Genomic DNA, 27,957 nt, shown 5'->3' with positions numbered 1-27,957 from the left:
TCTTGAAGAACATCATACTATTTAAAATACATTGTTTGCCGAGTACTTTTACTCTTGTATTTAGTGGAGTATTGAGTGTATGTACTGTATGTATTATGTATTATAAAAAAACTAAAATCAGGAGACTAAACTACTTTAATCTGTCAACTTCAGAAAAACATGTATTGGACTGAAAGTGACCTGTCCTCTAATCTTAATCTCGTTTAGATCACAGCTAATATCGACCCCGTTGGCCGAATTCAGATGCGCACTAGACGGACACTGAGGGGGCATCTGGCTAAAATCTATGCCATGCACTGGGGCAGTGACTCGAGGTAATGTCATTCAACTCCATTCCATCCATTAACTAAACATTTCATCCCATCAGCCCTGCCTCCCTTGTCTAAATGCAGGAAATGGATATAAAAGCGCGTTTGACTGTCTTTGTGCTAGTCACTTCTCCTCAGGGTCCTTGTCAACTCTTGACATTCCACAGTATGTCATTCTTGCATCAAAAGATTTACATATACACTGTGTATACTCTACAGGAGGATATTTGTGCACATGCATTCACGGTTATAATTGCTATTAGTATTTTTGTCAAATGTATATTGGCCATACATTAGGCACTCAATCTTTCAGTGTGTCCAATGTGTTTTGTGTATCTGTGTCTGCTGTGTTTGTGTGCATTGGGGGTGGGGTATGTGGGTAGGAAAAATACTCAAAATGGAGTCAGCCTTTGTTAGAGCTCTGCTGAGGCTGATAGCTGAGACATATGAAGCAACACTCCTCATTTCACATAAAGCCTTTTTCCCTAGAGTTGTAGACACCCCTCACCTCAGCAACCAACAAGTTAATGACTGTGGTGCTGGTGTGCGTCAGTCCACAGAGAGGCCTTTGCAAACTATGCTATGTCACCTCATCATCCTCGCAGTCCTATTCCTAAGAAAAAGTATAGCAGTGTGTTTACCCACTGTCAGCTCTTCCTGTTTGTTTGTTTCATCTGTTAATGTTTCACCTCCCAGAGGAGTTGGGGTATTTATTAGACTACCTGCTGAGATTCAACCACCCAGAAAGAAGGTCACATGAAGATGTTCTGACCCAGTGTCTAGCCTAAGTCTGCTATTTTTAGCCCAATGGAGACAGTACTTGGATTCAGACTGGGGTGTGATTCCAGCAGTTTAATGAAAAAAAAACAACTTTTTTTTACATTTCAGTTAAATTATTTTGTTTGGGAACCAGTAATGTATGCAGTAAAATGTTTAGATTATTGAACCCTTTGGACCCAAAAACCACATAAATATGTGTCTCATAAAACATAAGATGCATCATACAACTGCAAAGCTGTGTATTTGTAGTATACTTAACTTTTGTACTTAGTTCTATCTAAGAGTTTGTTTCAATCGGAATTTATTTTTAGTGTACATGAGAAATTAGGCATTTAGTTCTCCAATTGTTTTTATGTATTTATTTATTTTACTAAGACTTTGTATTGGCATCAACAGAATGAGCTTAAATGCATAACTAAATAACCTCCAACCTAATAAAATCAGTGAGTCATAACTTATGTCCCACATGAAAGGATTTCATCATTAACATTCTTGACCCAACAGTTGTTTTGTTTTTTATGTATGTATGTATGTTATTTTTTTATGCCTCAATTGATACATGTTTTTATGTGATTCCAGGGTTTGGAATTATAAATTCTTGTAAATTGAGGCTTGATTTATTTTATTTCATATAATTGTTGCAGCAGTCACATATTAGCTTATGTGAAAAATGTTTACATTAGGTCATTAAGTATTGTTTTTCACATAAGTTGTACTTATGCCTGGGTACCTGCATTTGGTTCAGCACGGAAGCTGTTTACATTAGCTGTGGTTCATAATAAGAATACCAGATGTTAAAAGGAAAAAAGTGTGGCTACTTTGTATGTGTTCTTTTTCTGCCTTTCACTTTGGCTAAACAAAACTACTGCCAAACACGGTGTGATCCTTACACTTGGCTGTGGCAGCCACACAAACGGACTTGGTCAATGATGAGCAACACAATTAAATTGTGAACTCCAAATTGGGTCGTGTTCATTTTTGTAATGATTGGGGAACAAAACTAAACAATGAAACTAAGTACAATGAATCCAAGAAACATAGTTTTATCTGTTTATCTTTAAAATCACTGGGTGTCTATTCCCAACCCTATTAATGTCAGACTGTATGACTGGAAAGTGACCACATCAGGCACTGCATCATACATAAGCATTGCATGTTGGAGTTTAATGGTAAATTTTTAAGCCTGAGTTGTGATTCTTTATTTTCTTATAACCTAGAATTCCCAGTACAAACGATTCTGTCCCTAGCTTATTATCTGTTGCAGTGTGCACATGTAAGCGTGTTCCTGACAGCCTGGTAGTTAAGATTTGCATAGTCCCAGCAGGCCTTGGTGTGTTCACTCCTTTTCCTCTTCCTATGTGCATTGGGACCATCACTGTGGTTACTTTTGCTGGGTTCGCCCAGATAGCAGAGCCACAGGTACCTGAGAGTCATCTCTAATCTAATCTAAGGAAAAAAACAGGGTTTGTTACAGTTCCTGTTGGAAAGAACTGTGCTCATCATGTTTGTGTTTTGGAGGAACATAAAATATTGAAAGTAAATAAATTATTTTGAAACTAATACATACAGTGTTAAAATTATACAAATCATATTTGTATTCCCCAATAAACCACAGCATTTATCTTCCAGGATGGACCTAACCTGCCTCTGTCCGTACCCACATATAGACGGCAAATTGAATCACCTGACCTGAATCAGTTGCCATCTGTTGTTACAGTGTCCTGCTTGTTTTTCTCCAACATTATAATTACTCATACCGTCAGAAATCAATAAAACAAAGTACATTCACCTACTACAAACTCTGTAACCCCCAGCAGTTGTAGCTTTATACGTGTTCAAACTTTTATTCTTCTGATATGACCTTTCCTTAGGTTTGACAGAAGTAGTTTAAGTTGTCTTATCTTTTTCATCAGGCTTTTGGTCAGTGCTTCCCAGGATGGCAAACTCATTATTTGGGACAGCTATACCACAAACAAGGTAATAACCCCATACACCTCTTGTCTTGACCTAAAAAATATTACAAACAGTTAGTTGTTTTAGTTTTTTGTTTGATTAGTGAACAGTAATAATATTTAGCTATTTAAATGATAAAAGAATGGGACATGGAATGTCACAGTGTTTATGTTTTTCATTTTCAAAACTGAAAAATAAAAGCGGTCAGAATGAGTTAAGTCTAAAAATGAAAGTATGTGTATACTTTCACTGTATACTTTGCATACTTTAACCAATTTTCTAATGTCTTTGTTTGATAAATGGTTCTCTTGTGACCTATTTTCATACCAATTCATGGAAAGCTTCCAAAATTCTGGCAGCTAGTTTTATTTAAATTGATAAAATACTGAGTACATTATAAAACAATTTACAAGTGTTTCAGAGTGCCAAGTAGTGCTATTTATAGTAGGTCTTATGCTCTTGAAGGGTTAAGTTAATATTACGGGCAGACTTTGTCACATGCCCTCTTCTCTCCCTTCCATCTGTCACTACATACTATCTAATATTAAATCTTCCTCCTCTCTTCCAGGTCCATGCCATCCCGTTGCGCTCCTCCTGGGTGATGACGTGCGCCTATGCTCCTTCTGGGAACTACGTTGCCTGTGGAGGCCTGGACAACATCTGCTCCATCTACAACCTGAAGACCCGTGAGGGAAATGTTCGTGTCAGCCGTGAGCTAGCCGGGCACACAGGTAGGCTAGAAACATCTATTGACATGAACCCATTTATCATTTCACCAGAACTTTTTTGAAGGTCAGATTTACCTGTCAACATCTTATATTGTACTGATAGTTAGATAGTTTTGTTTTATTTATGCCTCAGCAGAGCTCTCTATCAGTTATGCCTAAACAGCACTAAATTAATAACCAGATTAGCTTTAAACCTGTGTCACTACCTGCCCAAGTCTCCTATAATAAGAATGTATTTTGGCATCAAGTGTGATAAAGTAATTTAACTTTGGGCTAACTGTAGAGTTGGCATAGTCAGATTTCTTGATTGACAGAGATGGAGGAGTAAGGGTAAGACAGAATTCAACAGTTTGCACACCATTCAATAACCATTCATCAGCCAGGGCTGATTTAAAATGTTATTCTCAGAAATCAGAAATGTCCCTTTGTTCCCATTGGAACATTGGAAATTGTTTTTTTCTTTTCATTATTATTAATCCTAACATCTATATATTAGCTTTCTCAAATAGCAGTGAGACGTAATTGGAAAATTAAAACATTAATAGACAATATTTAGCATGTTTACACAGCCTGTGTGTACTGTAAGGTATTCCTTTGAACAATAACTTACCTACAGGATAAGAGACATACAAAATGACATTACAAAACACTCTACAGTTTTCGTTTCATATTTACATTTTATACTAAAGTGTTTCTGTATGTGAATTTTGCTTCTTCAAGATCCAGATAGATTAGAATATTTTACACATATTTTAAATCCTTATATATAAAAATACTTTGTTTGCTATGTATAAGTGGTGGAATTATTTTTACATCTATAATTGCTCAGCGTATATTTAAAACTGTAACTGGCCAGGCTATATCCCAGCTCAAACTGATGAAAGTGTTGAGCTTTTAGGCAAGGAGCATTCATCTGATCAGTGTCACATGATGCAGGAAGTGTGTCAGCATTTTAGTTCTAGTTCACTCGCTACTGGGAGGGGTACATAAACTCTGCAGGCTAGTAAAGGATGAACTGGGGAAACAATTCCTGAACCAGGGGTCCTTTATGGTTTTGTTTCTGGAGGTGAATTAGGTAACCAATTTCCCAAACATCCAGCAAACGGAGAACTTTCAGAGCATGTGATGATGATTTGGAATTAGAATTGTAATGATTTTGAATAAGATTTTTTCCGGTGCGCAGACAGTAAGGATGTGAAGCCTGTATCACCTAACATTACAGTTCCATCATGGATGGATTATTTAATCAGCGCATTTGATTTCTTTCAGGTTACTTGTCCTGCTGTCGCTTCCTGGATGACAACCAGATTGTCACCAGTTCTGGAGACACCACCTGGTGAGTTGCGATACTGCACCCAGTGCAATCCAATGCAAGACCACCAAAAATTTTGTTTACTGTAAATTTATTAAATATTGTATTAAGACCCATTTGGAGGGGATTTATTTCTCTAAATGGAGTTGATTTAATATTAGTATTAGTTCCCTGTTCAGTGATGTTACACTCTGAAGTGTGCGTGCTTTTTATGCCGTTCCCTTTTAATAATTACAGCCACAATTACTAATGCCAAATTATCTATTAAAAGTTCCTATATACAGTCACGAGAAAAAGTAACCATATAAAAATATGGAGTGATGGTGAAAAAGTAAAAGTAATAGCAACACTAGGCTTCTACTGTCACTAAATGTCAACTGGAGTCAGGTGTTGGGAAACCTGGAGGTTACTTGGAGGTATGGTTTAAAGCCACCTTGACTTATAGAAACACTCTGTCAGCCATTCACAGCCAGCATCAGCTGATGTGAGCCACCCCTCACAAAAAAGAAAACTCAGAAGACCTACGATCAAGAATTGTTTATTTGCATGCAGCTAGGAAGGGTTAATGGTTAGTAATCTCAAGGAGTTTAGACATTCATCACTCCACAGTTAGACATATTGTCTATAAATGGACAATTTGGTACTGTGGCTACTCTCCACAGAAGTGGTCACCCAGGCAAGATCACTCCAAAGGAAACAGAGAAATCTCAGCGATGTGGAAAGAATCCTACAGTAGAGCAGCAGCTAAAGACTTGAAGGATTCATTCTAGAAGCCATTGCTCTTCAAACAAAACATTGCAGGATTTCTGAAGTTTGCCACAGACCACCTGGACACCGGACAACAGGACAGATTAAATGAACATACAGTTGTTTTTGAATAACACAATACACTAGGTATGTTGTGAAAGTTGAACAGTGTTCATCTGAAAACATCATACAAAATGCTGTTGGATGACGCACAGTCAGCTGTCCTAAGAATGTGGATGAGCTGCAAAAGTTCTGTAAGGAAAAATTCATCCTGGATGTGCAGGTCTAAACTACAGGAACAGGAAGTTCTTGCTTCAGGTTATCGTTGCCAAAGGTCGTTGAACCAGTTGTTAAAACACTGTTTCGCTTACTTTTTCCACCATCACTCTATATGTTTAATGGCTGATTGTGACTTTTTGTGTTTCTTAGAAATATTTTTAATCAATATTTGTTTAAGAACCAAACAAGCACCATTACCTTTTCTTGATTACTGTGATTCTAAAGAAAAATGTGATTATTCTCAGGTAAATTCTGAAATATGTTTCTATGATTTCTGATTCCTAATTCTTTTAGTTAATAATGGACAAATGATAATGACGATAATGGACACTGAATGACAATAATACACACTTACTGGCTACCTAAAGCACACCTGTACAATCTAATGCAGTCCAATACAGTAGCTCTGTCGTGAATTACAATGCACTCCAACATGCTTGAGATAATGTTTGTATATTGCAGCTGTGATTTGACCATATTGGTTCTGCTTTCTTGCAGCGCTCTGTGGGACATTGAGACTGGTCAGCAAACAACTACATTTGCTGGTCACACCGGTGATGTCATGAGTCTCTCCCTGGCGCCTGATACCAGGCTGTTTGTGTCTGGGGCTTGCGATGCCTCAGCCAAGCTCTGGGACATCAGAGAAGGAATGTGCCGGCAGACCTTTACTGGCCACGAGTCAGACATCAATGCCATCTGTGTACGAGCTGCACACACACTCTGAAATGTCGTACACTAATCATATCAGGGTGTTAAGTCCCTAGCCATTCAAGATGAAGTCAAAGTCAAGTTTTGAAAAGAAATTGCTCGAATAGTGATACACCATACTCGTTCAGAAATGACTACAAGGTCTTTAAAATAACAAATTAAATCATTTGGTTCTACGTGTTTTACACAAGTGACGAACAACCCAGAAAAAGATAGGACTATTTTCTGTTACACAACCTCAAACAAATGTGTATATATTGCATAAATGTATCAATACTGAAAAATACAATACTGAAAAATCTCTCTTGACTGTTGCAGTTCTTCCCCAATGGCAACGCCTTTGCCACTGGCTCAGACGACGCTACCTGCCGGCTGTTTGACCTGCGTGCCGACCAGGAGCTGATGGTTTACTCACATGACAACATCATCTGCGGTATCACCTCCGTGGCATTCTCCAAGAGTGGCCGCTTATTGCTGGCTGGCTATGACGATTTCAACTGCAACGTCTGGGACACTTTGAAGGCTGACCGTGCAGGTAAGCCACCGTTCAGTAGAAAATTATGTATGGTTCAGTGTATAGGTGCTTTTTGATGTCACATATGTAGTATTGTAGGAGCATTAGTGGTTTCATGCAGTTACCTGAAGAAGTAGTACTTGAAGTATATACAGATGATACTGTGTACAGTACAGTACTGGAGGGTAAATGAGGGCTTCACACAGCAATTCAACAACTCCTTCTAGTTTGGTTCGATCGATATTTGTCTGAGTAACAAATATATTAATCCACATCTAGAGGAGCAGCAGATGTCATCTGCTCCAAATTCTCCCCAACATTTTTCCTGATGTGTTTCTAAATTATGAATCTGCTGATGTCTAGTAATACTGTCTGGTTAGAGCCAAGTCTAATGTTCATATGGTATCCATCAGACAGAGCAGGTCTGTTGCTGTGTCTCAGCCTTTGTTGTCACCGTAGGTGTCCTGGCTGGTCATGACAACCGAGTGAGCTGCTTGGGTGTGACCGACGATGGCATGGCAGTGGCAACAGGGTCCTGGGACAGCTTCCTTAAGATCTGGAACTAGATTCTGAAGGTAAATGAGACACTCAGCTGTGGGTTAGTAACATATTCGCTTACATGTAACCTCGTCTAGGATTTGTATTCACTGCCATCTGGAGGTTGTGAATGAAAGGGCAAAATGAAACAGCAAGTAAAACCAAAAATCAAACATGTTTGATCATCTACATATAGTGTTAAATATCACTGGATTTAAGTGTTTTTCATGTAGTTGGTTCATTTTTACTGCTTCATGGTCACTTAATCTGTTTCTGGTATCTGAAATGTCTGTATTAAGACTAAGATTAGTTTGTAGGTCTACAACATGACACTGCAGTATCCAGATTTTTCTAATTGCTAATCACACCTGGACAAACTGAACATTGCTTGACAACTTGGTTGTTTCATCGAATAATGATAATAAGCAAATGTGTTTTTCTTTTTGTTTGATTCCAGTTGGCATCCGGACTCCAAAATTGAGTGGAAGACCATTCCAACATCACAATGTTCAATTTTATTGCATATCCAATCTTTTAAAAAAACACCATGATACTGACTCCAAACACCCCCCCCCACCCCCCCCCCACCCCCACAAAAAAAACTATCAAGGGCAAAAATTCTCTCTCTCTCCTTCTCATTTAAAAGAGCACAATTGTCTGTCACTCATTCAGCTACAAAAATGAAAAAAGAGCAAAAAAAAAAATGCTTGAGGAATTTAGTCGTTTCAAAATGAAACGGAGGGAAAAATTGTGCATTCCTCCCATGACCATGGTCTGGTATTGTAGTAAATGAAAATACAAGCAAACGTGTTCAGCATCCTCATACAAGTCTGAGTGAAGGTTATTACATGACAGTGATCTGACTTAAAAGCTTTCTGGCCATGTTTATTTTTGTTTCTCTGTTGTTTTCATTGTTATTTTTTGTTTAAGAAAAGTAGATCAGCGAACTGTCAGTTAATGTTAAAATGAGGATCAAAGCTTTGTTTTATTTCCTAGTCTAGACAATGTTTTAAATCGAATGCTAAAAGAACCCCCAGATCATGTCATTTTTAAATCCAGTTTTATCCCACTGGAGAACAAATGAGAGAATTGAGCTTCAACAGGGAGTCCTCAAGCCGCTTCTGGCCCTTCTGTATATTTAGCCCCATGATACCTTTACTTTCTTTTTTCCAGTGTAGTCCACAAATCTTTGTTTGCACAAAAATTAAACTTTGCATATATAGAATAATGTCTAAGGAAAAAAGTTAACTAACCAAGCACATGCTGTTTATGATAATGAATGCTCGTTTTTAAAACGAAAAACAACAAAAAAAATAACATTTTAACCATTCTTACACCTTTTCATCTGGCAACAGTGTAGAATAATTAAATGAAGATTAACCCATCGGATCATAATCCACCCCGCCCCTTTTTTATTCTTTTTGTTTTTGTTTTTTTCTTTTCTTTTAGTTTTATTTTCTCTGGTTTCTGTTGCCCGTGGTTGGGACCGGTGATGTGATTCGGTCGGGTAGGGAGTACCTCCACTTTAGCCCGGTTACAATCCGGACGTTTCTCTTTTAACAGAGGTGCCCATTCCGTGCTTGGAAATGCAGTTACTACTCTGTGAATGACATGTTGTATAAATCAATGTTTGAAAATAATGATATTGAAACTTTTTAAGTTAAAAACGAAAAAAAAAAGATTTTGGTTGTCTGCCATGGGTGGGTTATCTCTTAGAATCGCATGCTGTAGAATTGCTTAAAAAGGTGCATATGGAATTAAGTCCTTTGATGTTTTTCTTTAAGAAAATAACCTGTTGAATATATCAATACAATGGTATTTATATTTTTCTTTTCTTTGTTTTCTTTTTTGTTTTTGGCTACTCTGTGCATACATGATTCAACTAAAATGTCAAAGCTATGCACTTGAGAAGCAAACCCTGCAACATTAACGGTTACTTGGTCCATACCTGGGAGGGATTCCACAAATTCAGAAGTAAAGTAAATGTTTAAATTGTACACACATACATACGTACATTCATTCACCTAAACATACACAATCTCAAATGGAACAAATAGATTTTCATTCCTTCTGTAGCAAACAAAATTCCACTTACAAAGAAAAACATTTTATAACAGGTTTTTTTCTGTCCTTTAATAAAAAAAAAATGAAAAAAAAATCTTGCAGCATCTGAATGGCAGAATTTTCTGTTGTTCCCTTCTCCTTGTAAACAGACGCTCTTTCTTTAGCAGTAGTGACATTTTTTCCATTCTGTTTTTTCTCTGCGACATTCTGTACAAAACGATGTGCTGTAATTGTGCGTTAGGCCTGGAGTTGGCAAAAAATAAAATGAAATAAAAAATATTAAAAATTAATTAAAATCCCTTTCCTTTTCTCTCTTTCTCCATCAAATAACTGTAGAGCTCTGCACCCCCACTGTTCCCTTTTCACCTTTTGTATTTAATTTTAAAGTCAGTCAGTGTACAACCGAAAGCTGGATGCAAGATAGAAACTATATTAAAATGTACTGTTATTTAAGATGTAATAAAAAGCAGTTTGAGATGACCTACTGTGTTGAGTGTGATTCACTTAGAGCGGTTCCCACTGAAGCTAGAATGTTGCAGACTGTTTGGTTTTCTTGTAATTATGTTCAAGTCAAATAAACAATTTCTTATCCACTGTTGAATCAGCCTGGCTCCTCTGTACAATCATTTACACGATTACCATGGTCTTTGTGTTAAGGTAGGTAGCCACATGGATGCTATAAAGCCTTTGTATAGGTAATTATTGAGTTTAAAAAAAAGAACTAGACTATTATTGATATTAGTATCAACTTTTGATGCGTCTATGTGAAAAAAACTATTTGAAGAGTTTGCTCTGCAGAGATATCAACACTTCTGCATCTGCCAGGAGTCAAATACTTTTTAAGATAAGAAAACAAGCTGCTGCCTTTTCCTGCCCTCTGCTGGTCATAGGGACATACAGTGGCAAGAAAAATAATTTCATGGTTTTCTGCATTAATTTGTCATAAAATGTGATCTGATCTTCATCAAGTCAAGAGTATTAACAAATAATGACACAAAATTGTGATCTTTGATGTCTTCATTTAAAACGGCCATAAAAACCTCACAGTGCGAGTGGAATAACTATGTGAACCCTTGGAATAATAACCTCAAAAACTAACTGTCAAGTGTAAACATAAGTTAAGAAAATTAGTTTGGAGTGTGTGGACTAGACCTACTTCAACTGACAAAAAATGAGATTTAAAGGTATCATTGGAACTGGCTAATATCCGTATCCATAAGCGCCTATGGCAGGACTCCACAAAGGAAGCTGCTGCTTACTAAAAAGAACATTGCTGCATGCCTGAAGTTTGCCAAAGAGCACAATTAACTAGCTGTATTAAAGATTTCAAATTAATGCAGAAAACCATGAAATTCCAAAAGGCTCACATACTTTTTATTGGTACTGTATGTAGTAATTGAGTTCCTGAAGCCAGAGCTGGAGGTCTATGGAAAATATTACTACTTGGATAATATAGGCTAACAAATGTACCTCAATCTTTCATTGCTATACAGTAAAACTAGTAGTACAGAAAAAGATTATTATCACGATACAAAGGAGCATACAATACTACCTTGTAAAATCAGTCAGCAGTGTCTGCTCACCAAAGAGTTCCTCTTTTGATTATTGTGTACTCATGATGTTAGACATACACTAGTAGTCAAAACACCCCAATTTTTCTATTTTTTTATTGAAGATTTTGCAGCTTAATGACATATTATACTCTGAAATGAAAGTATAGAACAAATAAAGTTAAATAAAATAATGGAATCAATTTGTAAACCAAAACGTATTCAAAATTTTTGACTCAAAGCAGTAGCCACCTTGTGTGTAGCTGAACACACTTATGGCATTTAATGGAACTCAAATATTCTTCAGGAAGTTCCCATAAATGTGTGGAACTTGTGGGTAGCTTCGCCTTCACTCTTCTGTCCAGTTCATCCCAGACCATCTCGATGGGGTCCGGATCTGGAGACTGTGCAGGCCACCTCATGCTTTCGAGCTTACCATCTTGTTCTTCTTTTAAGGTACAGTCGTTCTGACACAGCTTGTGCTTATGTTTTGAATCATTATCTTGCTGTAGGATAAACCTCTGACCAACTAGGCTCATTAAGTCTCAGTAAGTATCAAGAAAGGTTGGGACACCTGTAGGAAAGAACCAACTTTCAAGGATTGATCAACAGCCATTGCTGCAGAACAGCTGTAAGTTAACCCACTTCTTGTTCCCTGAAAAAGAGCTTTTTGTATAATTCTGAAATATTTTTCAGCTTTGGTTTCAGTTTTAACCTCTGGCAGTTACCTTTGTGTCATTTCAAGCTATTCATTGAACCTGAACTGCTTGAATTTCAACAGATAACTGGAAATTGGGGTGTTCTAAAACTTTACCAGTAGTGTACATCCATTCATCAGTAAGTGGATGTATGTTTTTATTCTAACAGCGATACTATGTTAAATTATTACATCACAAACTGATTTAATCATAATGTACTGTGAGTATTCCAGCACATAGCCCAGCGTTTACAAGCCGACGTTAGAATTTAAAGAGAAAATAAAATATGAGAAACAAAACTATAGTGATTACCATCACTTGTCCTAAGATAGAGTAGTTTACTGTGCATGACTGACACATTGAGCACCAAGTGGTTTGTATTATTTCAGATGGTGTCACATTTGGGATGACTTGTAAGAGTAACAGATCTATCATGTATATACAGAGTTTGAATGTGTAATGAGCAAAATGCATATGACTATAAAGGTATACATTGTTGTGTTTTTGAAAAATTAGCCTCTAGTACATTATCAAACATAAATGTATTAGAAAAAAATCTAAGAAATTAATATAAACACTCCAACTGTTAACATCAATAATAGATTTTCTTTTTTTATTTATTAAATCCATTCAAGTAAATTTTGTTTATTTTTTAAATATTCAGTTGGCATTAAATTAAATATTAAATATAAATATTGATTTATGTTTTCTCACAGTCCAAATGTCTTGTTTACCTATTTTAATATCCACCTTTCTGGGGACACAGGCCCCGAACACCAACACCGCACCAGAAGTCGTCCAACATGACGTCGCCGCCTCTGATTGGTCGGTCGGCGCCCGGAAGTGGTGAGCTGACTGTTGACAGCTCTGTTGTGAAGTAAGATGGTGCAACGTTATTTTCCAATGAATTGAATGGTGATGCTCTGATTTTGCGGCAGTCTGCTGTGCTTCAGACTTGCGTCGTCCCCTGTAACGTTGTGGGTAAAAGGTAACGTTGGAAGTGAACAATATTATGCTTTATGCTAAACATTACCAACTACTAGCTTGTGTTGCTAACTCGTTAGCCTAAAACTATTCGTTAGTTAGCTCAGTGTAAATGTTCCACCATCTGGATCTGTCACCGTCTTACTGTAGCAAACGTTTAATAATTAGACACTAGAGAAATGTATTATTTGACAAATATTGCTAGCTTAGTTAACGCTAGCTTACCTGTAACATAAATATTCAACTGTAGCTTAGCTGGGGTTACAGCTAGTTATTTATCCAGATGGCTGTCAACACTAGCCTCACGTGATGCGACTTAAAATAATTCTTCCGACAGTATAAACTCCGCTAATGCGCTGCTTTACATGTCATTTAAATAAAAGACTTTTAATAAATGTATGCTATGGCACAATGTCAAATAATGTTCTTATTTCATCTGTTTTAGTGAAATGTCAATTAAATTGCTATTTTTTTCAATGAGGTTTGGAACAGTTTTACTCCATGCGAATGAGATAGTGTCATGGGTGCTTATTTGTGTAACTAAGTTGATTAGGGATTGTTGGTCTGGTCACATATGACTTGAGCATCATGACTTATTAATGTGTCCTGTTAGTTTACTTGCAGCCTTGCTGTCTGAGATGGATGGTGGAGAGGAGGTTCGAATGGATGCTGCCCCGTACTGCTGTTCCAGCTGTGATGGAGGGGAGGTTGCCGGTCGCAGCATGGCTCGACGCAACAGGAAGACCCGCAGCCTGAGCACTTCCTCAGCCAGTAGCTCTTTTGAGTACAGGTATGTGTGGAGTAAGGGACACTCAAGGAACATTTCTTACTACAGCTGTCAACTCTTGTCTCCCACTGTCAAAAACCCTACAGACATTTACTGATCAGACTTGCAAACCTTGTACTAACTAATGTTCTAAAGAAAACATGTCAGGATTTCTATTTAAGTGTACTGCTGTTATTGACCATTCCAGTTCAATTAAATTCAATTCAGTTTTATTTGTATAGCACCAATTCACAACAGAAGTTATCTCAAGCCACAGTTTGTTATATCAGTTTTACAATGTGTGCTGCACCAACATCTGTTCAGTTCTTCATCTGAAATCTAAATATGCCCGGTTCAGGCAGATAAATACTTTTATTTACTAGAGCACAACACACAAAAACCAGAGTTCCTGCTGTTTGGTTTTTTTGGAACAGCTGTTGTTGCTCTAGGTTGCCAAAGAAATGTTTTTTAATTTGACCTTTTGAAATTTGTCCCTTTGCATTACTTAAGACATTTGTGAAATGTTCAGTTCCCCTAGTCGCACAGAAATCTATTCGGGTAAACAGAACATTTTAGGCTTTCAGTGTAGGTGTTGCAAGGGTTTGTTTGTATGTTTCAGCGGTGAGGTTTCTCACAAGGAGAAGTGAAAAGGCAGAGACCTATCTTAACGTGTCTTTAAAGCATCTGGACTGCCCATAATTGACCAGGAAATGAGGAAATTAGCACTCATGCAAAGATTACACATGTCCAAGTTGTTGAAACACCCTCCCACACACGTGTGGCAGTTTTTCCTGATTTGTCAGTGACACTTCTTCTTTTTTGTGACATTTGACAGAAAATGTAGATAAATAAAAACTGTTTAGATGTTTGCTAGTGTGTGACTCATGGAGGAAGTGGGTTTCCTTTTCTGAAAGGATTGACCAGATTGACCATCTGGAATAATGTCACAGGTTAAAACAAGATGATTGCAGTTCAAACATGCATTCATAGTGAATCTGTAAATCTGGTATTTATAGATCCATCCTCCATGCAACGGTTTTTAACACCTTAGTAAAATCTTGCAGGTGAGGATTGTAACAGTGCATTTTTGTCCACTAGAGGACAGAAGAATCTCAATGCAAGCCTACAGCATTATCATCCCATTATATTTATATTTTCATCCTCCTTACAGATACCAAAAATCAAAGACTAAAAACGCTATAAGGCTGCAGAATGGGTGGGAAGAATGGATAATTTAATGTTGGTTTGTCACTATGAGCAGCATGAGTCACATTGTATGTGTTTATTTAGTTCAGTGTTAAAATAAAAAACTTGATTAATGCAGCTTTAAGAAACAGTGAACAGCAGATGGTGAATTCACAGAATCAGACGGTTAAGAGGATTTGTTAGCTCAGTGATGTGACACAGCTCAAAGGCTTCTGCAGTAGGAGCCAGACGTCTTGTTTTGCTCCAGAGCTCAGTGTCACTGACCTTTCAACCCAATATAATCACATTGTTTTAGCCAAGGCTTGCACAGACAGAGAGTGCCAGGAATTTTCCACTGTTCCGAAAAGAGCTGCATTTGTGGTCCAACCAGAAAAAGCTTTGTTCATGTTAATGGTTATTAAAACTGTTGGGCTTTATTTCATCATTTACTGATACAGTATTTGCACTGGATATTGAATAGACAGAAGATAGATAGAAGTGTTTGTTTTTCAGATGTTTCACAATGAATTATTACCACTTGCCAAAACTTGGGAAATGTCTAAATACAGATAAGTAGAGTCTATGGTATCAGACCTATTTCTCAGCATGAAAGCTTAGTGTTTTAATTTGATGACTGCTGGTTTGTCAGATGTGGAGAAACACCCAAAAGACACTATAGTGTTTGATGGTAATTTAACTGTGAAAATGTTTCATTCACTTCTCTTTACTTTCTTAAAAGCTGAAAAATTACATTTATTTGATCAGAAATGCACTTAGAAAGATGCATTTAGTAATATAGGAACTTTAGAGAGGTCTATATATAATGACAATTTGAATAGTATGAGTGTCTGAAACTTAATAAAACTTTCACTTCTTTTTTACTCCTTAAAAACAGCTTGCATTTTAAAGAATTTGCATACTTGCCTGGTTTCTTCTGTAATTATAAATTTGAATGTCTCTTTCAGGAGAACTCAGTCACTTCATGGACCAAGCCCTGTGACTACATTTGGCCCAAAGGCATGCATGCTTCAGAATCCACATGCAGTAATGTAAGTGAAACAGAGACAACATATATTCTTTGTACTGGTTGTAGCATTGTTTTTGTGTTATGGTAATTAGTCAGTGTACAGATTTATATAGTTTAGTTTGTGCAACACCAAAAACTAAAAGCCATGAAACCCATTTGCGTTGATGCCCGGTCTTTAATATCTGAGAACAGAATGCTGGATCTTAGCAAGTATGAGCACATGGTCTTGGTCTAATAAAGTTTAGATCTCATGATAATTTACTGTTTTGCATTTTGTTAACCAGTGGGCTCAGTTGTAACACGGCAAATATTTAACATTTCTTTGCTAAATCTGCAGAGAATTGCATGGTGCTGTTTAAGGTCTCTAAGGTTTTTCATGCTGTTCGGCAAGTATGGGGAAAATCCTGACAAGTTTCAAAACAGAGAAAGAGAAATTTTTACTGACAGCTATCTCTGTCAATGATTGATGAGTGTTATTAAAACAGGGAAATAAATTTAATCCACACCAATTCCAGCCAGTCATTTGAACCCATTTCTTGTTATTTCTCTGGTGTAGTTTCTCGGTGTGCTAAAAATTAACAGTATGTTCTCCCTTTTCAGGTTTATTAGACCAGATCTAACTGACTGCAACACCTGAGCAAACCTAAATATCCTGTAATTTAGTAAATGTAACTGAATGTCACCACTAACTTGTTTCTGATGGCAGTAAAATAGGTCAGACACACCATTTTCTATGTGGTCCACTTTTCCTAAACTGTCTGTTAAAACTCATCTAACTTCATGAGACGAGTCTTTAATTTCCTAACATCCTCTTTTTCTTCTTGTTTCATTGCTTTAAGGGAAATGTTGAAACCAGGGGAGTGTTTTATGGCGTTGTTGTCTTTTATTGACATTTTCCGTTTTCAGCATCATGAACGTGGCATCTGTCCAAAAGTTTGTTGCTAGGTTTGCACGATTGGTTGTAATTATATATGCTAACAAAGAAGTTATGTTCAAACATGTTCAAACTTGGTATGACTCAGTCAGCTGAATTACTAGCTTTTCTTTTCACAAATGGGCCAACTGCACCTGTCCCACTTTTCATATGATGTTGTGTAGTTTTGATTATACTTCGTGTTTACACAGTATTTAATATTACAGGTGGAAACCAAACCAAGTCCTCGAAACCAGCAAGGCATGATGGTGTGTTTAGTACATTACCTAATTAGTCCCCTAAAACTGGGCAACTGAAGGTCTACAGTCCCAGTACTGTTAATGCGATGTGGATGTAAGGTGTTTAACCTTATAGTCACTGCTGTGCTCTAGTACTGAACCAAAACACTGTCACTGTTCACTTTCAGACTGGCTTATACTTTTAGCTCAAATAGAGTCATAGATTACTCATAGAGTAATCCGGCACACCAACCCTGCAGTATACATTACTTTAAATAAGTTGAGTTTTATTGAGTCTGAAGATGCAGTGTCCTGCATTACAATATGGTTTCAAAATAAAATGCAGTCCAACATGGCCTCAAATCAATACAGACTTTTATCAGCACCATTGTGATACATTATCAGCACTGGCTGAACACTTCACAAAGGTTTATGGGTATTTAATTACTTAAGAGCAATTGGGTTGAGTTATAGGTAAGAGTTCATGTTACTGTAATGTGTCCACCTGCTGAAACCGATCCACATAATGGATCGGTAAGCAGAGTTGTGAAAGACTCTGGATGTGTTCCTATCAAAGCCTGGTCAGGCTGTTGGCCTTTTGACTCCCGTAGTCACATACTGTAAGTGCCTCCCAGCACTGTTTGTTTTTAGGCAGCAGTAATTGATGGATTAGCTTCCTCAAAGCTGCCAGACAGGTTAAAATCAGGTTTTCTTTAGTACAAAATAAAGGTTTGTCTCTGGTAATTTCAGGAAAATCAAGTTCTACTGAGAAATACAGTGTTGGTGTTGTTTTCAGATGAGGCATTGTACTTTTGTGAAAAAGTGATTTAGCACGAGAGCATTTGTTACTCTCGAGTTTCCACTCATCACAATGGCCCCTGACGCTGTAACAGACCCTGACATGAAACACAACAATGATCCAAGGTGTTGTTTTTAAAGCCAAGTCATGCTGTCAAGCGGGACCAGCCTACATAAATACCGCATGTACTGTAACAATGTATTGTGGTATAGCGCTGATGTCATTGTGATGACTCCAGTGCATGTACCTGTTTGTCCTAAAATCAATAAGAGTAAAGTTTTAACATCTGTTGTCTTCTGTCAGTTAATGAAGCTTTTAGCTTGTCCCTGGAACATTTAGTGATTAGAAAAACCCCACATTTATGCATATTCAGTTATGGCTTAGAAGTGAGTACATTTGATAAACAGAACTGGTTATGTTTATTTGCAGTGATTGTGCTGGGGCATCAGGAAGCTTAATTACATTTTGTTTCCCTGTTACCCTTAAACACAGTTGCATCACTTACCCACATTGGTCCATTGATATTAATTCACCCTGGACTTCCCCCACCTGCAGGTTAACAGACCGCATTGTCTTTTCCTGAAAAAGGGCCATAAAATAAATATTGTGACTAACAAATATTGCACATATAATAGTTTATTCATTCATTGACATTGTTATGTAAGTGGGAGGTATCGATTTTAAACACAACAGACTGTGGAACAATACAGTTAATACCTGTCATGTCAGTTCTAGTGCTAGTTTTAGAAATGGCAGTGTCAATGTTTTCCTGAAACGCACCTGTCCAGTGAGGAAAGCCCTTCCCTGAAATGGGAGGGATCAGCACAGTAGAGGAGGCGGGGACTGTGATGAAGTCAACTTAAGACTAGTGAGAGCTTTAATTCAGCATCAGAATGCACCAGGATGGTTCAGCACTAAGTCCTCAGTAGGACAAATATAGTGTCAGTGAATCCAGCTTGAGGGGTTGTTAGGCGATCCCAGAGCCCGACCACAGCACATGGGGAGACTCTCAGCCTCTCAGACGGCCAGTGGCTGACTCACAGCTCGACCACGACAAGCAAACTGACTTAAATGCTCCAGCAGCTCGACAATGTGTTGCATTCGAGGAAGTTGTTAAGGGCAGAATGAATTGTTTTGTCAGAGCGGGTCGCCTGGACAGAGTCCCGTTCTCCTGCTGAGTCAGCCTGAAGCAGCATCCTTATTACATGTGTACAGCCATGAAGTTCAACGAGTGCGTACTGCAGGACACACCTGGGGATCACAACAAAGTGTGGAAGTGGTGAGAGGAATTTCTAGCATATTGTCTGTTTTTTTTTTCTCAGTAGTTAGAACTTGTCTGACTTGATGAATGAAATATTAACTAGTGTGCAATTCATGGATTCCTGCCAAACAGATGTTCACTGCAGTGAGCAAATAGTAAAACTTCACTGATGTCAAGGCAGGCGTTTAAGTTAGTTATTTTTCCTTTAGGGTGGGTGTATTTTAGTTTAGTTTAGTTTTGTTCTTTATAGAAAGGAGAAGACTTTTAACAGAAAGTATCCACATTGTTGGACTGATGTGAAATCAAAGTTTAATTGCTTTGCTGAAGGAGTCAGTGTTTGTCTGTTATCATTGTTGTATCAGCACAGCCCTGTGGTTTGGATAGAGCAAGGTTGGTGAATGAAAGTGGAAGGTCAGGGGGTGGATGTCTGGAGGGGGACACAGGAAGAAAAAAAGTGTTCATGAATAGATCACAGCCCGTTGCCGTTTCATATGCTAATTAAGTTTTGCTTTGTGTTCTGTATTTGTAGTTGAAACCTGGTCTCTGCAGTTTCAGTTTTTTGTTCGTGTGTGTCCATCTTTGGGCCAATCAGGTGCACTTAATTTAAAAATGATTCACTGCTGTATATTGGGGTGTTTTCCTCCTATATTGCACATGTCACAACAACCTTTATATAGAATAGATGTAATTACTTCCATTGTAAATCACATGGCATTACATCATAGTTGATGCTTTTTATACTTGAGTGGGCAAAGAAACAGGAACAGGATATGTCATAATTATACTGCTATGTTAAGTCATTTGGTTGTTGGGACTTTGTGGTGTTTATTTGAATCACTGGTCACAGGCTATTTTCAGTATCGTAGCTTTTTAAAGAATTTACAAGGGTCCTCTCTCAGCAGGTCACAGCAAGAAGATGTGTTACAGGCCACAAAAAAGCTTGCTAACCATCTGATGGAGCAGTAGGAGTAGGAGTAGGAGCTCGTATCTGCAGATAAACTCACATGACGTGACATGAATGGAGCATTGATTCTCCATAGCATATTGGTTGTCAAACCGTGGGGTGACAGTGTGTTGATGCCTCACATGACCAGAGGGAACAAAAACCTTTCTTTTAAGCTCAGCTAACAAGGTTATCAGGATTTATTCAGAAAGCATAACAGATTTCTGACAGACAAGAGAAAAAAACCAATCATCAAGCTAAGAAATTAAGTTTTCTTACCTAGGATGATTTGTTTTGTGTGGACAGCCTCTGGTAGTTGGGACAAAGTTTAACCTACATTTTTGTATTTGTACAAGAGTGAATACTAATAAGGTGAAAGGGGACATGTGCCGCGTCTTTGAAAACATATTAAAAACATACTAGTTTACATCAGGTCATTTTTCTACTTTTAAATTGGAGGACTTGGTTACCCACCGCTGCAGTAATGGATGCACACATTCCCCTGAACTGTTGCTACGTGTTGTGTGACAACTCTCATCATTACTGAGAAGATGATTTATTAATAAATAACTCGGCGTGTCAATTAGGTTGTGTGAACAGTTGATGCCCACAGAGAATCAAAAGACATTATTAATTCCAACAAGGAAAACAATTTCCCTCTGTGAATAATTTTGTTTTTTTGAATCTTCTTCAACTCTGTGGGCATCAACTGTTCACACAACCTAATTGACAAGCCGAGTTATTTATTAATGAATCATCTTCTCATGAAGTTTCAGTGACGTCCACTAATTCATACTGACTGATTGACGTCTGCTGATTGAGCAGGTTTTAACCTGAAGCTGCCAAATGTGATTAACATCAGGGTTCCAGGGAGATACTGATGCAAATTCACACCATATTTACAGCAGATAGAGCTGCTGTTTGGTCATGTGGGTGGCTTGTGTTGCAGTAGTCATGTCGGACAGATGATGTATTGATGAATCTGGCTCCATTTAATCCCTGAATATTTGTTACTTACTGTAAAAGTTTTCAGTTTCCCTTTTTTCTTCTTCTTTAGATTTAAGAAAAACTAATGAGACATCTCCATGTAGTACATTAAGAAACTCTGGAAGATTTTCACCACTGTCACACAGTATTTTAAAATCCACAACTGATATTCAAGTGGTCGAGACAAAGGCGTGTTAGCGGTAGCTTGTTATTTATTTGGATTTCTTAATCAAATTAGTGAGGACAGTTTCATCTAATGACTTTTTTCTTTACATCTTCTCTCCTGTTGTCTGGTCTGTTATTCTGTGACACAGATGTGGTAGCTCTCCTTGTTAATGAGAAATGTTGATGTTTCATCTGCATTTTTTGAAAATAACTGTTTCAAAGCTTTATTTTCTAAGTAATCCCAGCATGTTGATCACTTATCAACTTCCTAAAATAACTAACTCAGATCAACAGACAGTAATGTTGTTAATAAGAGCTATTTCCATTTGAACTTGTATTTATTTTCTTGTATCTTGCCTTATTCACTGACGTATCTTCCCATAGTCACCGTCAGGTTAAGGGGGACAGTGCGTTATGTGGCAATTATCGGCTATCAGTTATCGGCTATATTTTAAGCCGATCTGGCTAATTGGATAGGTATTAAGAAGGTACTTGCTTATGACTAACAATAATTCTTTAGTTAATTTACAAATCTTACATGAGTAAAATGTGATCAGGTACCAGCTGATGTAAGGCAGTATTGTGAGTGCTGAGTCTTGTCTCTGTGTGTTCAGGCACATTCAGGACCCTGCCAGCCAGAGACTGACGTGGAACAAGCCACCAAAAAGTGTCCTTGTCATCAAGAAGATCCGAGATGCCACTTTGCTTCAGCCTTTCAAAGAGCTCTGCATATTTCTCACAGAGGTATGACCTGTGTATTCACGACTGCACGCATGCTGGGAGTGTTTGTGGGTGGGAAGCTGGTGAGGGATCAACCTTATTAACCCTAAGCAAAACATTCTGTTTTAAAAAAATAAAACACATCTCCTGAACGCTTAGTCATCCCGAAACACTGTTATCTCTTTCCATGAGACTGAGTCTTGGTTCAGGAACCTGTGAATATAGCTTAGATGAAACGAGGGTCAGGCTGCACTTGAGCAACTTTTATAGAAATGTTATGTCGTATACCTAGAACACTGTTAACTAGGAAAGTGATATAGTGAAGAGGAGACCATACCGTTGGCATCAATGTTGTCTGTATAAATATTGAAATGTAAAAAAATGTTTCCGCTTATCCTGTGTCGTTTTGTGTTGCTATAGGTGAAAAACATGATTGTTTACGTGGAAAAGAAGGTTCTGGAGGACCCAGCTATTTCAGGAGATGAAAACTTTGGGGCCATTACCAAGAAATTCTGTACTTTCAGAGAAGGTATGGAAGCCATCCAGTTATCATCGTCTTTGTTGTGGTTGTGGACACAATATGTCTATTATTTTTTAATCTGGTTTAATCTTTATTTTGCTCAGATCTTGATGACATCTCCAACCGTGTGGACTTCATCATCTGTCTTGGTGGAGATGGAACTCTGTTGTATGCATCTTCGCTCTTCCAGGTATTTAACAGTTGTTGCTCTAAAAACAATCCAGGTGTAGTGGAGCACTTACTGGTATGATGCTCACGTCATCTTCTTTTGTTGTTTGTAGGAGAGCGTTCCACCAGTTATGGCCTTTCACCTGGGCTCCTTGGGCTTCTTGACGCCTTTCAAATTTGACACCTACCAGTCTCAGGTCACACAAATAATTGAAGGTATTGAATGTTCTTTAACCCGTCTGTCAGTGTGTCTCTCAACAGCATAAATAATTTTGCTGTTCGAAATCATATTGTTGTGCTCCGGTATTTGCTTACAGAACATACGTATATGTGTGTTCATCATAGGTAATGCTGCCATTGTGCTTCGAAGTCGCTTGAAAGTCCGGGTGCTGAAAGAGAACTGGGAGAAGAAAGCCAGAGTAGATGAGAAGGGTATCATCCTGACCAATGGGGACATCGAAAATAGCCGCAAAGTCGTGCAATATCAGGTAGCATCTGCAACTGAAACCATTACTTTATTATCTGTAGGTAACGACAATGACATTTTTTTGCAAAGATAAGCTCAGGAGTGTTAATGTCTGTTCACTTTGCTACAAAATGAAAAAGATTGATTTATTCATCCCTTCATACTGAGTGTTGTACACAGCAGCCCTGGTACATAACTAGAACTGGGTCTCCCAGAACTTTAGCAAATATTTTTGCTGGCCAGAGGGACAGGGTCAGGGAGCTGCAGCACTAGAAATTCATTAATGACAATAAAAATATATGAACATCTGCTGAGAGTGCGATGGCGCAGAGAAAACAGGGGCGGCAAAAGACCCTAAGGTAATTGCAGTAGGCTCTCGCCTGCAAGTAGGTCAACACCGCTCAACACAGCTCACACAGTTGACGTCATCACCTTCATTGACTCTGCTGTCTTCACCCTAATGCCTTTAGGCTCCAACCTGTCATTCAGGGCCCACATGAGCAAAAAATGTCATCATGTTTTCAGTCATGGCTGAGTGCACCCTAAAGCACATAGTGTCAGTGTAATCCTGTAGTAGTGTAGACATAACCAGTGCAAACTGGAAATCACCAAGGTTGACATGTCAGTGTTTGTGTGTTTCAGGTGCTCAATGAGGTGGTGGTGGACAGAGGACCCTCCTCCTATCTCTCCAATGTTGACCTCTTTCTGGACGGACACCTCATTACTACAGTGCAGGGAGATGGTGAGTGGGCAGAGAATCTGGGATAAAAAAAGAAAATTTTAACACTTACACATTTTTCAAAACAGTGTCAGAGTGCTGACACATAAATTGGATCAGTTTTGGGTGTGATCAGAGCTGCCAGGCGTGCACTTTCACTTCCTGGACTGGCAGCCCCAACAAAACAGTCTGTGCACAGGGCAAAGTTTAGTCTCTGCACCTTTGGCTGGCCTTCATCTCACAGAAAGCAGCATACTTTGTACAGACATTACTGCCATGTTAAAGGGGTCATTCATTAAATAAATATAACTTTTATCCAAAAAATATTTAGCTTGATATTTTTGCAATTCTTTTAAAGAATGCAGATGATTCCCATTAATAAAGCAGTCATTAGTAGAGTAGTAGAGAATATGACTTTAAAATACTGCATTAGTTCACGTGGCCAGTTCAGTAATATCAAAGTCCTGTTATAAATATAACATATCATGTTATAAAAAAAACATTGAAGTCGGGCATGAACTGTGCAGTAACTCTTAAAGTTAGCTGACATTTTCTATAATAAATATATCATTAGCATTATTATCATAGCATTTAACGGCTATGCTGTTATGTACTAAGGTGATTGTGACTTTGACATGATTTTGTGCCTTAATATCATCGTTTGCATGTTTCCTCCCTCAGGTGTTATAGTATCTACACCTACAGGCAGCACAGCGTACGCCGTGGCAGCAGGAGCTTCTATGATCCATCCCAACGTCCCAGCCATCATGATCACCCCCATCTGCCCACACTCGCTCTCCTTCAGGCCCATTGTGGTGCCTGCTGGAGTGGAGCTCAAGGTATTTTAAGAAAGTGATTTCTTTGGCACAGATTTTCTTCCCTATTATCTTTCTTTATTATGAGTTTCAGTAAATGTTTCTGATTTTAACGTTTTCAATTGAACATTGTAGGCAAACAACACCTTTTCTGTCAATAGTAAAAACAAACCTTGTTCTTTTTGTGGCAGTTCTACATTCTTGCTTATTGTTTTTCAGATTATGCTGTCACGTGACGCTAGAAACACAGCCTGGGTGTCGTTTGATGGAAGAAAGAGACAAGAGATCTGCCATGGAGACAGGTTAGTCCACATACTGAGCTGAACTACACACACACTCTAAACAAGAGGCAATAAGGATGAGGATGAGATAAAGTGAATGAAGTAAAACAAAAACCTGCAGACACGGTAATGGATTGTAACTGTAAATCCCCCACCAGCTGTCTCAACACTAACGGGCTTTGTTACTTAACCTTATCAACTTGCTTAATGGGCTTGAGGCCAGGAGTGTCCCTGTGCTAGATCCAGCGTCTTCTATTATGTAACTCATCCACAGATAATCACCTACTTCGAAATGAGTGCCTGTCTTTTGAGTTATTGAATGGCATTAGGTTGCTTCAGAAGGAAGTTGGGTTTCTGCATCTGATGTCAAAACCACCTTTTTTTTTGTTTTAATTGGAAATACTGGACTTTTTTCTCATTTGGCCTTCAGCTTTTGTAACACAAAACCGTTTCTTTTTCCTCATTCTTCCTTTCAGTATTACCATCACTACTTCCTGCTTCCCCGTTCCCTCCATCTGTTTCCGGGACCCGGTGAACGACTGGTTCGAGAGCCTGGCCCAGTGTTTACACTGGAACGTGAGGAAGAAGCAGAACTACCTCAGCTCGGAGGACGAGGAGTTCTGAGACCATTTTTATGATCTTCATAGTCTTCTCCGAGGTCTCCAGGACTCTAAAGTCTTGGTTTTAACTTGACCGTGCTCTGTGCTGTCTTTTAAGGGGTAAAAAGTCTCACCAAACTCAATTCAGAAAAGTCTGCCACAATAATATTGCTGTGGTTAATTGAAGTCAAACAGGACTTTTGTTGCTGTCCTCCCTGTTGTATTTTGGTAAAATAAGTGTGGTAATAAGAGCTAAACTTCAAAGTGTTAAATTAAAATAAGGAATGGAAATTAAAAATGACAAATCTGCAAAAAGTATATAAACAATACATTTTGATTATGTAATTACACAAAATGAAAGAATTATTACAAAGTTCCTTTTTCAAAAATGGGTTAAATTTGCAAAATGACAAGTTTTCTTTTTTAAAAGATCACTTTTTGCAGCAGTTGTCACAGCCCCCACACCCTTTTCGATGTACTTAAGTCTTCTAAAAGGTTGGAGGCAGCTAAGACGTGAGGACACTGTTTTGAAAAGTGACATTTTGAAATGTGTCTAAATAATCGCTAAGTAAAATAGTGATATAACAAAAACAAATTAGTATAAATATGTAAAAAAAAATGAAAATAATGAGAATTAAAAAGGTAATTGAGGAGGAACAACACTCAAACTCACCCATGCTACCAAGAACCAGGGTCTATAAATATGTCTTTATTTAATGTTTAAGCACACTAAAATGGTAGATTTTTCAATAGAGTTTGGCCCCACTATTTGTCCAGGATCAGCTGAGCATTTAAGTAGTAATCACAAAGAACTGCAAGGCTAGGGATGATCTTGGACTAAAATGCAGCTGTGTATTTCAGTTCTTACCATACTCTTGATGGATTTTATCAGGTCTGTTTGGCACGTTTTAATCTCCAAGACTCATGATTAAGCAGGCACAGACGCATCGACTTTATAAACAACTAAAATTAGTTCTCTATGTAAAGGTGAAGGGCAAGTTGAACTTGTTAAATAAAACTTTTCCAAATTCTGTTAATCGAATCAGGAAAAACTGATGTAATGCCATCAATGAATGACACAGCGTTAGATTATATTTATAGTACACTTACTTGGCTATAGTGGTCCAACTGTAGAGACTGTGCCTTATACACTGGTATCATTAATGTATAGAAATATTATTTTTAAAAGTTTACATCCTGGTAATTTTTTAAATCACACACTTGCACAAATCTGTGAAATCTGTGTCCATTTTCAGTGTAAACTCATGTTGTCTGCCGTACATGACACCTAACTAATTTAATTATGTAGTATGTTAGTTATGTCACTTCAAGTGAATACGTTGAACGACATCTCACGTGATATTCATTGCAGACAGACTACAGCTCAGATGTCACCAGCGTCTTTTTAATGTCTATTTTTTCAAAAATATCCTTTAAGCCATAGTTGAACTAGTTTTTTTCAATAGACCAGTATCTGTGGTCTGTGTATGTCGAAGGATTGAGTTATTACAGACTTCGGTGCATCTTTTCATATCAGTTTGTCATCGGTCTGCCACTGTGCAGCCTTTGCGGAAAACTTTGGTGGCCTATCTTACATATCTGTCCAGATATTTTGCCTAGATTGTAATATATACATTTTGAATTGGATTAAGAAATGGAGAAGCTGAAAAGATGAGCAGTCAACTCAAGAGGACCAATGAGCTCTAAAAGGCAATCATTCCTTTAACTCCGAGTATGTATATATGCACACGATGCTTGAATAAATGTCTTTTGTAAGGTCTATATGTTTATTAACCAGTTTACAACGTATCATTGCTGAAAATAAATCTATTTGGTACTTTTCTTTTTTTTTTAAACATTAATCACATGTCAATTCTTTTTGTTGAAGGGTCTGTTGAAGCAGTTAAGCTAAAATCTTTCAACAGTTTGTAACTGACCAGAAGTACATTCAAGTAAAGCCAAAGTTAGTCTAATACTCTTATTGAGATGAAGGTCTTTAACTGATCTAGTTTGGTTCGGCTGTTGTTCTGCGTCATTCAGTCCCAGTAAACCCCAGCACTACAGAAAGCCCAGGCTTTGCCATGTTTGCTATGAATCCTTGTAAACTCTTCACTCAAAGTGCTTTTCCACTTTTGTAACCCTTTCTAATATCTTTCTAATATGAATTCTGCTATTTTTTTCCAGAGCACTTTAATAAACAGAGAAATTTTAAACGTGTGTTGA

General features: G+C 37.8%; 2 protein-coding genes across 3 annotated transcripts in view; both read left to right on the top strand.

The window, feature by feature from the left end:
• Positions 1 to 10,531, top strand: part of LOC113167305 (guanine nucleotide-binding protein G(I)/G(S)/G(T) subunit beta-1) — a 28,197-nt gene extending 17,666 nt beyond the window's left edge. Inside the window, exons 4-11 of the mRNA XM_026367807.2 lie at positions 208 to 314; positions 3,002 to 3,065; positions 3,610 to 3,772; positions 5,039 to 5,105; positions 6,606 to 6,807; positions 7,134 to 7,350; positions 7,789 to 7,904; positions 8,324 to 10,531. Coding sequence (XP_026223592.1) covers positions 208 to 314; positions 3,002 to 3,065; positions 3,610 to 3,772; positions 5,039 to 5,105; positions 6,606 to 6,807; positions 7,134 to 7,350; positions 7,789 to 7,895 — 927 coding nt within the window. The 3' untranslated portion in view covers positions 7,896 to 7,904; positions 8,324 to 10,531. The remainder of the gene's footprint in view (positions 1 to 207; positions 315 to 3,001; positions 3,066 to 3,609; positions 3,773 to 5,038; positions 5,106 to 6,605; positions 6,808 to 7,133; positions 7,351 to 7,788; positions 7,905 to 8,323) is intronic.
• A 2,486-nt stretch (positions 10,532 to 13,017) lies between these two features.
• Positions 13,018 to 27,947, top strand: nadka (NAD kinase a). 2 transcript variants are annotated; one of them, XM_026367739.1, is made up of 12 exons: positions 13,018 to 13,166; positions 13,776 to 13,952; positions 16,079 to 16,162; positions 22,062 to 22,191; positions 22,588 to 22,696; positions 22,792 to 22,877; positions 22,969 to 23,071; positions 23,201 to 23,343; positions 23,964 to 24,063; positions 24,721 to 24,878; positions 25,074 to 25,156; positions 25,612 to 27,947. In XM_026367739.1, the coding sequence occupies exons 2-12, from the start codon at positions 13,801 to 13,803 to the stop codon at positions 25,757 to 25,759; spliced, it is 1,296 nt and encodes a 431-aa protein (XP_026223524.1). In that variant the 5' UTR covers positions 13,018 to 13,166; positions 13,776 to 13,800; the 3' UTR covers positions 25,760 to 27,947. The 2 variants fall into 2 exon arrangements, with proteins under 2 accessions (XP_026223524.1, XP_026223525.1); XM_026367740.1 differs by lacking the exons at positions 13,018 to 13,166; positions 13,776 to 13,952; positions 16,079 to 16,162 and adding an exon at positions 16,192 to 19,370.
• Positions 27,948 to 27,957: the final 10 nt, after the last annotated feature.

This window comes from Anabas testudineus, chromosome 7 (assembly GCF_900324465.2).
Source record: "Anabas testudineus chromosome 7, fAnaTes1.2, whole genome shotgun sequence".
Classification (NCBI taxonomy): Eukaryota; Metazoa; Chordata; class Actinopteri; order Anabantiformes; family Anabantidae; genus Anabas; species Anabas testudineus.
Note: the sequence above shows the minus strand (reverse complement) of the source record. Positions and strands in the feature narration are given on the sequence as shown.

Excerpts from the sequence above, each read along its gene's own strand:
- nadka (XM_026367739.1), top strand. The coding sequence starts at position 13,801 with ATGGATGGTGGAGAGGAGGTTCGAATGGATGCTGCCCCGTACTGCTGT. Across the intron at positions 16,163-22,061 it reads CAGAATCCACATGCAGTAAT|GCACATTCAGGACCCTGCCA; the intron begins GTAAGTGAAACA and ends CTGTGTGTTCAG. Across the intron at positions 24,879-25,073 it reads CTGCTGGAGTGGAGCTCAAG|ATTATGCTGTCACGTGACGC; the intron begins GTATTTTAAGAA and ends ATTGTTTTTCAG.